The sequence below is a fragment of the Haliotis rubra genome, unplaced genomic scaffold, assembly GCF_003918875.1.
Source record: "Haliotis rubra isolate DU_JTF1 unplaced genomic scaffold, ASM391887v1 Scf907, whole genome shotgun sequence".
Lineage (NCBI taxonomy): Eukaryota > Metazoa > Mollusca > Gastropoda > Lepetellida > Haliotidae > Haliotis > Haliotis rubra.
Window position 1 is genome coordinate 24,076 of NW_025767643.1, and position 16,537 is coordinate 40,612.

Consider the following 16,537-nt stretch of genomic DNA (forward strand, 5'->3'; position numbering starts at 1 on the left):
GAAATGCTCAACATGATTGCTGCATTACTTACACAAGGATGAAGTTTTTTAAGACAAATTCCCCCCAAGTTTCTCCCATCCAATCATAACTTCATTAAGCGATGCCCTGGTTTCATTAACATCTGTATTGACACTTGTATTAATGTTCAAAGTTATGGATAGTTTCATACTTCATACATTTTTTACCCACTATTTTACCTACAAAGGATTTTTATTTCATCCTGTACATTGGACAATGCTAGGTTCACGATAATACAACTGTACTCACAAGCAGTGTATCAGTGTAAAACATAACCGGCAATGTAGAAGCAGACTGCACTGAAAGCAGGAGATATTGCAGTAAATCTAACAATGTTAAAACATTACCTTAATATTCTTCATACAGGGAAAACAGACCATCTAGATGTGTTGTAATGTTACGTCAACCGATAATTCTATTACTCTGTTAATACTGTTCAATACCCCGATTTCATATCTCGGTGAACAAAAATAAAACATGGCCGCAAAAAAGACTTTGTCTGCAATTACTCCTTTTACTTGACCCAATTTAGAGATACCATGTATAGTTTCCAGTAAGCAAGAATGCAGAGGCTTGCGGCATAGTCTATTGTCAGTCAGATGAAGTGCCATGTATTCAGTGTTCATAACCTGATCATACCTCTGAATGAAACTGTGAACTGGAGTACAGTGTCACGATATGCTAATGACATACACAAACATGTCAGAAAATAGAAATCTTGCCATTTGACTAGATATCCACACACTCAACATTCTACTTTCTGACAAGCTTGAAAGTCTGAATGATAAGGCCCCATATGAAATTGATCTTATTTATCAAAGAGTGAAGACAAGGCAAGCAGAACTATTTCAGTTGTTGCAAGTACACATTGTGTAGATTGCATGGTGTTTTCTTGCCAAATACACTTCATACTGCATATGCTAATTTATCACATCACCTTTACAATCTTTCAACTTCTAAAACCTTTCTAAAATCACAAGCAACAACACAAAATATGAAATACATAAATTATTGTAAGAGAACTGAACTAACAAACATATCGTAACTCATTGGTTCAACTCAAACTTAATGATCATGGAAACAAATATACACATACCATTTCCATCCTGTTGAATCGTATGACAACAAAGTACATTGTTATCATCACAATGTCAGTTCTAATGGAGGAGTGTCGATTGTTACTGAAGCTCACATTCACACGAGCACCACTTGCTTTTCCAGCCTCACATATTTGACACTTATAACTGAGTCATTTGCAAGCACGACTGAGCCTGACTATTTACATTTCCTGAGATGGAAGTTTATGTCTGGCATGAGGACATTCATCTGTATGCTCAGTGTGATGTTACAGGAAAAACAACCTATCTGACAGCAGTTCACTTGGCTCCTTGTGAATACTCTGGCCAACCAGGTACGCAAGTTTATGAGCATACTGAAAAGAAGAGTAAGCAGACTAAAAATTATGATAGTTGTGTACATATTCACATGAATAATTAAATATATTACTGTATTCTTATAGTACTTATCGGAACTTGCGGGACAATAACACAATCATATATTCAAGAACATTGATGCCTCTTATTTCATGTTCCAGTCATCACTATTCTGGATATATCACTTTATGTAACTTGAACAATGATAACATGGTTAACAAACAATGCAATGGCACCTGATGACACATAAATCATTGAGCTCAACATTTTTAACAACCATCAGATGATTTTAGAAAACCATCAGGTACTGGGGACTTATTCCATCCAAGAATACCTTTTGGTGCAAATGAATCAGTGAAGCAAATACTCTATCAATATTCAATCCAAATCCTAATATCCTGAAATACTGAGGAAATAGAATGCACTTGTATTTGCTCATAATTAAGTGTTACATAAATTTTGTTGTCATTCAACAGATAAATACAGTGTTTCCAAATAAGGTTCCAAAAATGAAGTCAACCAGACACTAATATTCCCAAGGTCAAGGTAGATTGACAATGTACACCATTTACCTGACAAGGTGCTGGAACTCTGACTGTGCCTGGCCAGTTGTAATACATGTGGGTCATCTTGTAGGCCAGCCTCTGCATGTGGTCAGGCTTCATGCTAGAGCCATCATGGACCACAATGTAGTGGGTTGGGGACACAGTTCCTTGTCGCACATGTTGTGACACCAGAAAGAAGTCATACCTAAAAACAAAGAAGATTGAACCATGGTCAGCTGTTACCTACAATAACTCCTTTAGTCACTGATCAGTGTGGAATGTACACTCAATTTGAAGATTTTGAATACTTCTTTTCTATAGAAATTGTATGAATTTTGGTGTGTCACTTTGCCTGGCAGTCTGAGTCTGCAGATTATGACATATATCAATACTAGATGTTACTGTTCGAAGTATTTATTATTTCACAAAACAATTTTTAATATGGCAAAACAATATGAATGTTGTTTTTCGTAATGCAAATACTTGTATTAGATACATCAGAGCATCCTCAAAGTAAAACTGAGGTACTGAACATTAACATACCAGTCTCTACGTGTGATGGTGTGATCCATGACACTTCCAGGTGGTGGGTTGTCTATCCTGTCAGGTCCAGTCTGCAAGAACAAAACACAAACTTACAGATGTATCAAGATACAATGAATTGGCAGAAAGGTTAAATATCAATTCATTTTGGATGCAACAGGGTCTCTTTCAAAAAGGAAGCTCATATTGCTGATCCGACTCAATTAGTATCCTGTGTTCGACGTTCCAAAAATACAAGCTAAAGAAGATATTTATCAAGTATATGGCATACCTGGTAGAAAAGCCTTGTGTTGATTCTCTTCTGGACAACAACTACAGACAATTTGGGCTCATAGTTGGGAAAGTGCTTGAAACAAGTGGCCAGCTGCTTCACTTCATGTTCTGACACTACCTTAAGCTGTCCATCACCAACTCCGTCACGGTACACAATGATCTTCTCTGGCAGCTTGTGATTAATCTGAAAGTTACAAAATTAAAACTATAGTCGTCACACTCAAATGAAATGCCATCTACAATCAAACTGACCAGACATATATTATTACAAAAATTAGATATCATATATCAATAGAACCTTTCAACATCGCAAAATGACAGCATTGACAACTTGGGCTGCCAATAAACAGCCCTACTGAACACTGAACAATGATCAGGACTCACCTCATGGTATGTTCTAAGAGCAGAGAGAAGACTTGTCTTTAGTCCATTGACCAATTCTTCATGTGGCAGCTGAAAGTGCACTCTGCTGAACCAACGAGTGCATGTGCGGTTGGTGCTGGCAACAAACCCAGCTATGGAGCGCTTGCCTTTTGTTGCGTCATGATACACATCAATTCCCACAATCATCAGATCTTTCTGTAAATCATTAATTTGAACATTTATTGATCTATGTGTAAAGATCATAATCTGCTAAAATTACATAAAATATAATAATTGTAAAACATATTGAACACCATTTAAGGACAGGCATGATAGAACACTCAAATGATACTTGCAAACAACAGCCATTTTGAACAAGAAGACATGGTCATCAATATTCCCTGCCACAGTGTTCTGATCGTATTTGGTTCCTGTTTTCTAACTCCACCTTGACATTCATGTCCTGAAAAAACATACCATATTTGGTTTCCCTATCTATAACGGTTACAGAGAAAATCCGTGCAATGTTAACAAACTTCTGACAAAGGGCCATAACTCTGTAAAGAATCCTAACACGTTTTCCGTTTCGAACTCCATCAAGGCATTTGAGTTTCCCTATCTATAATGGTTTTTGAGAAAATCTGTCCCCATTGGGGATACCATGCACTAAGTCAAGAAACGCATGACAGGGGCCATAACTCTGTAACCAACTGTAACACGGTTTCCGTTTTTGAACTCCATCCAGGCATACATGTGCTGAAAACACACATTTGGCTTTCCTATCTATAACGCTTTTTGAGAAAGTCACCATCATCTCAGACAGACGAACGGAGTTCAAACCTTGATAATGAATGTACAGTGAATTCTTGTTATCATGGATGGAGAAGTAGACAGTTAAGCTGAAATATATTCATGGTCCATACAGAATTCTCATATGCACAATGTTCGCCTAGTCCCCAACTAGGGACAAGTCAATCATATTTCAGGTGGGCCCTGCACTTTGGGCAAACTTTAATGTACTGTATGAAAAACACATCTTGAATTGTCCCTGAAGACAAATCCTGTTTCAAGAATGCTGAGTATGTAGTGACACAATTCACAAGTATATGTACATATAACTAGAAATGCTTTCATTACCTTGACAGGAATGTTGCGATTCAAACTTATTTGACTAGTCCATAATTTTAAACTTTTATATATGAACTTGAGTGTACCAAAATTCATTGACAAGCTTCATATTGAATTTGTAATAACTTCTACTCTTTCATATATGTATCCACCTTTAACTGAGTAGATATTACACATCACTACTAAAATCTTTACCAGAGGAATTTCCACAGCCCACAACTCGCCTCCAAGTTTACAGTTCATTTGAAGGGCAATCTTCTGAGTCACACTTCGCAGTTTGTTTGGGTTTCCAATTGTTTTGGAGATAATAACCTGGAAGAGAATTGAAGAATTACAGAGAGTGTGAATATTTTGTTTTGTTGTTGGCCTCACTGGCCTAAAGTAATCTAAATCTGGGCCTCAACCCTATTCCATTTGTCACCAGTTTGCTGCTTTTGACAAAAATCGGTACTGAGACTCTAAAGGCATTCCCTAAAAAGGAACCCAAAGACTTCTGACTTCCTCCTGACAATAAGCATTTGACCCCTCAATCCTGTGGACTTTATGAACTCTTGTGTACCATCAGGATATCATAGTGATCAAAGTATAATGAAACTGCTGATTCATCTTTCCTATTATTTTAACTGAAGGCAGGATGAAGTCTATCTGAATGGCATGCTATCTACTGAAAATGTGCAATGCATACCTGTGAAGGCACAGGACATTCAACACAGCAGAACTTCTTGATTGCTGAGTATCTGTCATCTCGGCTGGTAGGACAAATCACAACCACCATTTGAACCTATAATCAAATCACAGAAACATGGGTTAAAACAAGTCATACCTACATATCTACATATCCATTTCAGCATAATATGACTATTCTTGCATGGGAATATTGTGGTGGTTGAAGTATCAGGATACAAGCAATCTGACGTGTTGGTATTTGCCTTATGATTTCAGTGTGAAACCTTAACATATATTCTGAACTATACAGTATTTACAAAATATTTTTTCCTCATTTGACTCACTGAGATCTGTTCACATAGCTACTTAAATTATCATCTTCTTTGTAAGATTAAAAGAGGATGTTTCATTATCTTTTGTGGTTCTTGTCGTCAGCATGTAATACTGAATCTGAATGAAATATTAGAATGATCAAGTCAATGCAATCAAGCTTTAACTCACATATCACATCAATCATTTCCACTATATTTACAGAGAGACTTTCATAAAAGGCTAACTTTACACTAACCCTTGGGTTGACACTTTCCCGTAAGTTTCTAACAAACGTCTCTGTGCGATCATCTTTCAAATCCCGTCTTAATGGTTCTTGAATTTGAATGCCCATTTGTGGACACACTCTCTTCATCATCTGTATATATTCTGTAGCTCTGGGCGTGTCTTTCTTAGTGTATAAGACAATCCAGTTGCGAAGATCAACTGCAACAAGCACTTCAGATCTGGTCACATCTCGCCCAAAATCAGCTTCTGGACCGGCCATGAAGTCTTTCTGACGCATTTTTATCTTTTCCTCCTTCAGCAATCGACCCTCAATCTACCAAAAGTGATAATGAACAGTGAAACTCAATTTTAAAATGCACATTAAAACAATATATAAATTGATGAGTACAACTGTTGTAATAACTTGCATTGGACAGACAACGATCCATGACATTGGGGTATCTTGGTTCGCAAGCAACCAAGCTACGCGGCCTATATATATATTAGAATGATTCTTGCATCCAAAGAATGTTAACGATTATCGAATCTATAAAACATAAGCTTACACAAAAAAAGGTTTTAGTATGTTTAAATTATTGACTGTAAGTATTTGTCTTTCAAACACCCCAAATACATGAATTTTGAATTTCAGAACTTATTGAATGATAAACTTGACCCCTATATATTTTCAGTCAAAGCCAAAAAACATTCAGCATACTGGTCATATCACATGAATTTCACAGGATTATTTATTGATATGTACATGGTGTATTTATTTCACAAGTAATTATAGTCTTCATACAAAACTAAGCAACCAAAGTAATGTTGCAAAATAGGAACAGTTTGCCCACTAAATAAATAGGCCAATATTGTAGAAACTAAGCAAAAGATTACAAAAATAGATGAGAATTTCTAGCATGACAAAGGTTTCATCATGCTGATATGATGCATTTTATGACCATAATCTGCATTATTTTAAAGTTATTATAACCCACTAAATAATTCACTGAAAGGCCAAAGTGATGAATGCCTAGAAACTCAAGGCTAAAGATTGCACACTGGTTGGGGATAATTTCCTTTAAAACTGTCAAGAGAAAACAAACTGAAAAAACAAATGCCATGAAGTAGCAGGAAAGTCTTCTGGGCAATAAAAATGATGAAGAGCACAAAACATATTTCAGAAAAATACAAACGGCACACAACTGGTCTAATACATCTAATTTCTCTCCCAATTGAACACCAAATTGTTGAACATACTCTTATTGTCTCTGTTTCCAACTCAAGACCCCAGTTTTCCAGCTGCTTCCTTGCCTCATCGTTGGTGTTGATGCTCCTGATGAATTTCTTCATTGCAATAATTCTTTGCATAGGTGTGACCCGAGTGTGAACCGCAATGTCCTGGATCACAAAACATGAAAACTATGGTAATGAATGAATGATATGACAGTTTCATGAGCAACAAGAGAAAGAGTTTATTCAGAAGAGATAGATAAGGTTTTATGGTTGACAAAAAATGACAAATCATCCATGTTCTATCTATGCTGTGTTTTTGTACTTATAAGTGCTCAAATGTTTTTGCACTTCCTGATATTACTCTGAAAACAATCATTTTGAGGAAGACTAAACAAATGCTAAAAGAAGTTCCTACAAAAAAATGATATTAAACGCAAGTGAAAAATATCTGTCTGTGTGGTATCTAACCAGCAACAGTCCCCACAGTCTGAGCACACTCATACACAGTAAGTCATGTCTCATGAATAGCTGGCACCTGCGATTTAGCAGTTTTTTTCTAGTAATAAAAACTGTGTATGCCATCGTTTTTATATGCCATATTGCTAGCAATTTACATTTTCCAAGCTGAAAATGTCCTGTGACAGTTGTATCAATGTTTTTGAATAAAAGATTGTACAATAAATAAACTCTTTTATTTATTATCGTGCCCCCACCTCACGGAGTTACCTCCCGTTAGCATGCGCACCAACTGGAGTAAGCACCTAGGCCCGTATCATCATTCCTTCTGCTGAATACATCAGTGAACAGAATTGCGGGAGGCCGGGAGGCCCTACCCCAGGACGACTCTCTTCAAAAGAATTTAAACCTCTTCAGGTTTGGTTAATTCTTCTTCATAGAGATCGTCCTTGGGGTACATATTATGCATAAACACAGACTCCCAAAGACCCGGAGGCCAGGGAGGAGGAATTCTGTCAAGCACACACAAATAGCTATCGTAAATGGGAAAAATTGAACAGGCAGCCATAACACTCACCTGTCACATGTCCCAGTTTAAGCTTCCTTGAGAGGCATTATGGGAGGGAACTGACAGGGAGGATTTGTGCTCAAAGGCGACCTCCATATGTTAGCATAGGCAATGCGCACATGAGTGCGAATGTCAACAAAGCCCCACCACTGCGTGTGGATTAGTGAGCACCGTAGGGGAATGTCAAAAACCGCTCTGTCGACCTATTACTCCGTGAGAGAGGCGAAATGTGGGTAGTTAGCTCCCAGTAGCAGACATGTCAATAACACACAGTATTGTACAGTAGCGTCAAACAAAACCAATGAACCAAGACTCACTTGGTCAGGGTGGCAGGACACTGTCCACTGGAGAGAACAGAATGGCCAAAGCTTCGCCGCGATTACGAGATGTGTGTCGAGCTGATAGTGCCAAATAAGCGTGCTTGGCGGCTCCAAATAGCGGCAGAGCAGATCTCTTCAATGGGAGTGCCCGATGCAAAAGCTTTTGATGGCTACTGTCCTGACCGAGTGAGCCTTCAACCCCTCAAGGGGAGGCTTGCCCTTAGCCCGATAAAGCGGCACAAATACGAAACAATCCAGCGAGACAAAGTCTGTTTGCTCGCTGGCACACCAACCTCTCCCGCCACCGTAACAACAGAACAGCTGGGTACCCGTGCAGTTCCCTGCGTTAAGTTTGATATAGACTTTGAGTGTCTTATGGGCATCCAGCGGGTGAGTGCTGCGTTGGGAGAGGTCCCCGATGTGGAAGGCTGGGTAAGAGTGGGAAGTTCGATAGGAGCTGTCACATGGAAGCGTGGATCGACCTTCGCGTAAAGTATCCGGAGGCCGAATACTGACACGATCAGTGTGAAACACAGTCAGCGCCGAGGTCGGACGACATAGCATGTAAATCGCCGACCCTCGTCCAGATGTTACCGCCACCAGAAAAACAGCCTTCCAAGTTAACAACTGAATGGAAATAGCCGATAGGTGTGAGAAAGTTGGACGGACAGCCAATCTAGCACAATTGACAAATCCCAAAGGTGGACTGGTACAGCCTGAGAGCAGGTCGAACCCGTTCAGCCAGCGAAAGCGCTATGCGAGGGTGCTGCCCCAGAAGAGCACCATCGACAGGGGTGTGAAAAGTGGAAATAGCGGTGGAGTAGCCGCGAATGGTCGAAGCAGCCAGGCCTTCTTCCAAAGCGGAGCTTGCAAAAACTCCAATACCGGACTAAATCCGCCCAGAAAAGGGATCTGCAATCCCCTATCTGAACACCAGCGGCGCATAGCAGGACCACCTATCCTCATACTGAGCGTTTGTCGAATCCCGCCTCAAAGCCAGAATTGTGTCTGCAACTGCTGCAGGAATTCCAGCGTGCCTCGAGAGGCTAGACCTGACAGAGGCCAAGCCACCCACTGAATCCGTGGATTTGGGTGGAAGCTCCGTTCTGAGTGAGAATGTCCGATTCGTAAAGGTAATAGAACAGGAGGCTGAGCCAGAAACCTGAGAATTACCGGAAACCAGCTCTGTGGCGGCCAAAGCGGTGCCAGTAGCACAAGCAGCCGAGCTGGCTGGGTGGACAGCTGTGAAAGGACCGCGGGGAATGAGTGGTAGCGGCGGGGAGCGCCAGAGCACTTTGCCCGTCCAATCCAGCAGGAAGGCGTTGGCAGCCAGCGCCCCTGGGTCGGTATTGAGAGCAGAACACGGGTGTCTGATTCGTCCCGCCCGGGCGCAAACAGATCCACCTGGAGCGACCATTACAACTGGGAGAGAACTCTGAATATCTGCCTGTCGAGCATCCACTTTCGTGCGGGGCCAGGATCTGGCGAGAGCGTCGGCGTCTTCTCCGTTCCAGCCCCAGGAGATAAACAGGGAGTACCTGACAATCGCACTGGTAAGCACCAGAGTAGAAAGTCCACGCCTCCTGAAGAAGCGCTCGGGACACCGTGCGCCCTGCTTCAGGATATGCGACATGGCGTCTGGTTGTCCAACTGAAGGCGGACTACCTGGCCACGGACATGCTCTCTGGCTTCGAAAACCAACCGCACAGCTCTCACTTCCAACACGTTGATGTGAAGGTGAAGCCGACCTCGGACCAGAGTCCGGACACCGACAGACTGCCCAGAACACCCCAGCCCGTGAGGGACGCATCGGTCTGAACTGTGAGAGCTGGCGTCGGGATTTCCAAGGGGATCCCCCTGGTGAGATTCCCGACATTGGTCCACCACTGAAGGTGAGGTTTCAACCACCCGGGGACTGTGAGACTGCGCTCCAGCTCCTCCGTGTGAGCCCACAGCCTTGCCAAAGCTTGCTGTATAGGGCGCATCCTCAACCGCGCCCGCCACACTACAGAGATCGTCGCCGCCATATGGCCCAGTAGACGGAGCCAAGTCCGTGCTGGTGCCTGGGGCTGGGAGAGGAACGAAGATACCACCTCCCGAACTCTGGTGATCCGGTCGGGCGACAAGGAAACGAGATCCTTGTTTGTTTGGAATCGCGCCCCAAGAAAAACCAAGTCCTGGGTGGGTACCAGGTCGGATTTCTTGAGGTTAAGAGAGCGTGCGCGTCGTCCCGAGTAGCGGAGCTGACTGGGCGTGACACACGGCTTGAACGACAGCCTGATGGGTTAACGGGAGGTCGGGGCAGACCTCCCGCGCCCGCGAAAAGGCTGGGAGCTAGTCGAGGACTGCTCCTTGCCCTTACCCTTGGCGGACCTGTGCCTCCGCTTACCCCTGCCAAGCGGCCGAAGCCAGCCAGCGGACTCGGGTGTAGGCTGCACCCCAGCGGAGGAAGGTGGAGCGGGGCGCTTGGCGAGACACCAGCGGGTGCTCCAACAAAGGCCTTAGAGTCCTTGAAGGAGGTAGCTGCAGCGGCAGCCTCCCGTATGACCTGCTGTGCCCCTGGAAGAGGGTGGCTCCCCAGACAGAAGGGAGGGCCAGCAAGGTCTGCTGTGTCGCTGCTGCGAGTAGCGAGGCGTCGACAGCCACAGCTTGCGCATCCCCATGACTGCGCACATCACCGTCGGCCTTAGCGGACCGCCAAAGAGTCAGCGCGTGGTGGGCCTGTACTTCAGATAGCTGGCCGAGCAGCCGCGACATGCGGTGAAAGCGTCACCAGCATGCCCCCCGCCTCCAGGGCCGACCTCTGTATCGAGGGAGAGGTAGGCCTCATGGACCACCACCCTGACCTGCTGCATAGCGTTCCTGTAAACCTCCTGTAGAGTGGTATGCATGGTGCGGGAAGCCAGCGAGGGCAAGCGGTGGAGTGCTGCGCCCTTGCCGAGCAGCGGAGCTGCTCGGAGGAAGCGAGCCTCCCCAAAGGCGACTGAAGTGAAAACACACTCGTCCCACGATAGGTACCACGAACAGGGAATCCTCCCAAGCTGGTATCTCCGGACAAGCTCCAGCAAGTCAAATCGGAGGCGAGAACCAGACAAGGGGGATCCACCCGTCCTGTACTAGCGATGGAAGAATGCGGAGCTGCGTCTGCGTATAGGCTGCCTAGGGGCAAAGCGCCTCGCCTGGCAAAGCGGAACTCAGCCGAGTCCGAGCTGCTAACAGGCACAGCTGACCTGGGGTAGGTACTTTCGGCAATTCTTTGCCTGACCTCCCGCAGAGCGAAGAGAAGCGGAAGGCACCCTCCTGCTCCTCGACCTCCCCAGTATCCATCGACTCGGCGCGAGCGGAGAGTCGAGGCTGAGTCTCCGTGAAGAGGACCCGAACCCGACCGGTGGGCGGCCTAGCACTAGGAACAACAGAGAGGGAGGAGCAGACAGAGTGCCAGCGTCCAGTGCCTGCAGGCGTGCGGACCCGGTCCCGAGGCGCTGGAGGCATACCAGGCAGAACTGGTGCCTCCGCTCTCATGGGGCAGGGGGAGGCGCGGGATCGGAACCCCAGGAATCATCAGCGGTCCCTGTGCCAACTCTGAGGGGACTGGGAGCACCTCCCTCTCCCGGGGCAGCGGCGTCCGGACCTGAAGCCAGAGGCAGCGGGTCGACAGGCGCCTCAAGGGCCTAGGGATCGAGCGGGTTCGGCGATCCCCTCAAGACTCTCCGCCCACGCTCAGAGTGGGCGAGGAACTCCTGCTCGAGTCCTCCAACCGACTCATGAACGAGGGACCTCATCGAGTCTGCGTGCTGCTGAAACACCTGTGTGATTAAAGTCATGTCAAAACGCTACCATGCAGGCGGGAGCAGGGGACTGGCTACGGGATTTTTCCCTTTAGACTTTTTAGCGGGACGGGGGACCTGGGTAAGTTCCCCTCCGCCTCCCGCATCTCTCTATAAAGAGAGTATCGGCAGCCCTCGCTTCTGAGCCCGGAAAACCCCATACAAATTTCACAGGTTTGGGACTCATGGCCGGTCTTCTCTAGGCAGACAATACATTTGTCGTGCCTGTCGGCCCGTGGAATACTTTGTCCACAGACCGAACAGGAGGAAAACGCCTGAAAGCAAACACGCAAGCATGAAGCTAACGGTGGACCAGCAGCATATATACACGTAGAAAACATTGAAAAATACGTGAAGGCTACCACGGGAAGAAATAGTTGGTTCAATACGCAATATTACAACCACGTGGCACGCTAAACTTCCCGCCATGGCAGAGCAACATGTGCGTAAACCACGGGAAAGTTAGCGTAAAATAATTAATACAAAGTCACAATTATGAAACAACCGACTGCAAAGCTTTACTGTTCCTTTTGCAAAGGTAATAAAGACCATACATACAGGTGGTGTTCCAGACATTATTCTTTTTCGTTCTGAAAAGGTCAGCTCTGCTCGACACATGCGTCTGTTAGGGGCAGTGACAGCAGAAGGAATGATGATACGGGCCTAGGTGCTTACCCAGTTGGTGCGCATGCGCAACGGGAGGTAACTCCGTGAGGTGGGGGCCGTATAATAAATAAAAGAGTTTATTTATTGTACAATCTTTTTATTCAAAAAACATTGATACAACTGTCACAGGACATTTTCAGCTTGGAAAATGCATAATATGTACCCCAAGGACGATCTCTATGAAGAAGAATTACAAGTACTATAATAACGATGTGTGATATGATAAACATATTTCAAAGGAAATTTCAACTGGATATCGGGACCATCAACCCTACATCCCAGTAAGATATCATGGGTCAATATCCAGCATATACTGGAGCACAGAAACACTGACACATCCAACAGTCTAAAGTAAATTTCGTCTAGTAAACCAGCCAAGTAATGCAAGTGTAACACTGATATTAATTCTAATTAATATATTTCCTAATAATCACCTTCATCAGCCTGAAATCAGATCTCATCTCATCTGTTAGACCTGTCATGTAACACAGTTCAGGAACCAGGCAGATCATCTCAATTTTAGGTTCCCTCTCCTGTAGACAAACAAAATCCACTTTATCAACAACAACAACAACAAAAAAATGCAGGATGTGAAATGATACATCACATACAGGACAAAGCTCTGCTATATATGTGCAGGATATGGAGAGAATGAAACCATACCCCTGGTTCACGCTTTTTCCTTGGACGGTTGATGAGGAGAGGCTGCTCAGCATCACGAATACTGATGTTATAATTCTTCCTGCAAACAGCAAACAAAATGATAAGATACACTGACATTCTATTTATTCAGGGTATTCAGAAATCCTACTTTCTGAATATTATTCACTGTACATGGTGAAAACAAAATACTTATTCCAGTTTGTACACATTCCACATTTTCGTTGCTCTTTTAGTCTGCACAGAACCATCCAGACTGAAATTTGTGATCCGTTTAGACCTCCTTAATCACAGTATTCAATCCTAACTATGAGTGAGTGAGTGAGTATGGTTTCATGCCACTTTTAGCAATATTGCAGCAATATCACAAGCAGGGAACACCAGAAATGTTAGTTTCTAGCTATTTTAAATGATATCCAAGCATCATTGTATCTTGCTTGTAAGACTGACTGACTGAGTTTGGTTTTACGCCGTTTTTAGCAATATTCCAGCAACATCACGGCTGGGGACACCAGAAATGGGCTTCACACATTGTACCCATGTGGGGATTCGAACCCGGGTCTTCGGTGTGACGAACCAACGCTTTAACCATTAGGCTACCCCACCGCCCCTTGCTTGTAAGAATATCAGCAGCCTAGTATTCAGATATGGACAAATTATATCCTTACCGGTACTTTCAAACCACTGCATAACTCGAGCAGATTACCTATATTGACCTACATGAAAAAACGAGACAAATCAGATGCACATTGTACTCATGTGACATGATGCAATGTAAACCTAAGGAAAAGCAGCTGTTCATATACAAACGATAATGATCCCTATACTTACATGACATCTAGCACTGTTTCTGTACGCAGTACTCTGTGAGAGGCATCTAGGTTGAGCAACAGCCCTCCTTCTTGTTCCTTGATTGAACTAATATATCCTGGCCACACCTCAAGTCTGTGTAACACAAAGAAGAAGAACAATCAATAGCTTGTACTCAGGAATCTATTACATTATCACTACTGTCAGAATAAGTTTTAAAGGTTCCCATAAAGTCAGGGGTGGAAATAACTTTAAAATTGCTAGTGTACTCCGGTACAGTGGCACATGTAAAATCACTTGCCCTGATAATTTTTCCGCTATACCGGCCGATTTTCTTGGTGATTTTTAAATAAACAATATAACTAACATTGGAATGTCAACTGGACACCGGTACAGCGTGATATACAAATGTGCTTGCCCGACAGGAAAAAACACTGGACTCGGACGTCGGGCAATGGGTTATTTCCACCCCTGAAAGTACTAAAACCCTAATAATGGGAAACATATACTCACTTGTGTTGTGGTACTTGAGATGGTGTGTGGGGATTGTAATAGTATCTGCCGACTTGACACATATCCAAGATGCTCATGATCCTGAAACATCAACGGTTTCATCATTTCACATGTTTTACAGCAAAACACTATTAGTACTAAACTATTAACCTTTTTTGTACAAAATTATAAACGTCTGAAGCAGCAAACTATTAAGAAAATTAAATGAGGGAGTTCAAAGCAATGTGTCTCTGTAACTATACTGAAGTCATTCCGAACAATTATTGTCCAAATGGTGGCATTTCTGGACTGCATTTCTTATTGCCATCACAGGTCTATATTTCAGAGAAATAAGTAAATGGTTTAATCCCTTGTAGATTTTCATCACTTTTCCCTGAAACTGACCTTCTGAAGACAATATTGTAGAGATGAGCACACTGAGTAGGATCCACAACTGTTGTTAACCTGATGGTTATTGTGACATTAATACCATCGGTCTTCCTTTGACTGTGCAAAACAGTTTCCTGAAGCAAAATGCACATGAAGATACATGACATGACCACTGCATCATTTCTATCACCTGACAAACAAATGGCATTCACAACAATAAAAGTACAGACACAAAACACAATTACATATAGTTTTGTCAAAAAGACAAGTACTATACCATACTGAGATAGATAAAATCTTATTTCTAAAGAAGGCACTTGGGAGGGAGGGAGAAATTTTTTGATAGTTTATTTCATATTTGGTCATGATGTAAAAGAATGCATTAGAATTTAGATATATTAGATTAAAACCTTGAAAATGACCTGACAATGTTCCCTCTACTCTGTTATTTTTGATGATAATGTCTGTGCTGATAAGCAATCCACCACTTTATTTCTAAATGTGTATGGGAAAAAACTGCTGTGTTATCAATATTTCTGAGATGCTTCGGTGAAAGATCAAAGGCGATGACAATACTTTATCAGATGATAATGTGCACTTTTTGCATTACATCACAATTACATTGCAGCTAACATCCCTGGTGGAAACATTACGTTTATGTTTTCCGACAGTTAAAATGTCTCAAGTCGACTCACAAGTTTTCAGCCACACGGTAACGTTTGCAATGTTTACATTCCCACAAGGCAATCGTGGAATGTTGCTTGACTACTCAGCTTCATCTGGATGTACTGATCTAAACTTACGTTGGTAGTAGAAATGTGACATTCATATTGCCCCATATGGTTTACGTTAATCACAGATGTAATTAAAATAATTTAGAGACGATATTTAATCCGAACGTAAACCGTCATCAAACTGTTTATCATTTGTTTTTTCTGGTAACGTTCGTCTTAACGTAGGGGGCCAGACACATCAATAGAACAGCGCGCGTCAGTTAGCCTTTGCGAGGATTCTTAACTTAGATCACCGACACCGTTGTTTGTTTTCTGCCTTAGATTAATCGTAATTATCCTTAGAAAGTAGTAAATTTTACATCTTAGAAAAGAAATACAGTTCGCTCTACCACCATGTATAGTGTAATAAAGCACACTTTTGCCCTGAACTATCATAATATTAAAGCACTCAGATGAAAGCGTCCTCGTGCTTTAACTATAATAGTTCAGGGCGAAAGTGTGCTTTATTACACTATACATGGTATTTCTTAAACATTGTGCCACAAACATGTTTTTATTATTCAACTTACAGTTTGAGGCAGTCTGATTGGCAAAAAAGAGGAGTCTTCCATCAAAGGCTTTTGTCTGACCAATAACAGCCTTATGTTCATTCAGCATGCCAATCCTCATGCCTTTACTGTCTATGACTGGATCAAACTTCACATCATACTGAAAAACTCCACTGTTCTTGCACTTGACACGGATATGGTTGGCAGAGAACGGCATTCTGCAGAAATACAATTAAACCTCAAACATGTAAAAGTGACACAACACTCAATTTCAGTTAACATATTTGTAAGTATATATACAATACATCATAACAAGGAGGTATGCG

At 42.9% G+C, this 16,537-nt stretch overlaps 1 protein-coding gene across 1 annotated transcript in view; it reads right to left on the reverse strand.

The window, feature by feature from the left end:
- Positions 1-582: 582 nt before the first annotated feature.
- The window catches only part of LOC124264063 (piwi-like protein Ago3), a 28,192-nt gene continuing 12,237 nt past the window's right edge, over positions 583-16,537 (reverse strand). Inside the window, 17 exon segments of the mRNA XM_046698783.1 lie at positions 583-1,451; positions 2,025-2,202; positions 2,541-2,611; positions 2,812-2,997; positions 3,198-3,392; positions 4,500-4,616; positions 4,990-5,085; positions 5,539-5,841; positions 6,765-6,905; positions 13,012-13,110; positions 13,241-13,319; positions 13,944-13,953; positions 14,067-14,182; positions 14,561-14,641; positions 14,945-15,063; positions 16,233-16,259; positions 16,261-16,429. Coding sequence (XP_046554739.1) covers positions 1,365-1,451; positions 2,025-2,202; positions 2,541-2,611; positions 2,812-2,997; positions 3,198-3,392; positions 4,500-4,616; positions 4,990-5,085; positions 5,539-5,841; positions 6,765-6,905; positions 13,012-13,110; positions 13,241-13,319; positions 13,944-13,953; positions 14,067-14,182; positions 14,561-14,641; positions 14,945-15,063; positions 16,233-16,259; positions 16,261-16,429 — 2,074 coding nt within the window. The 3' untranslated portion in view covers positions 583-1,364.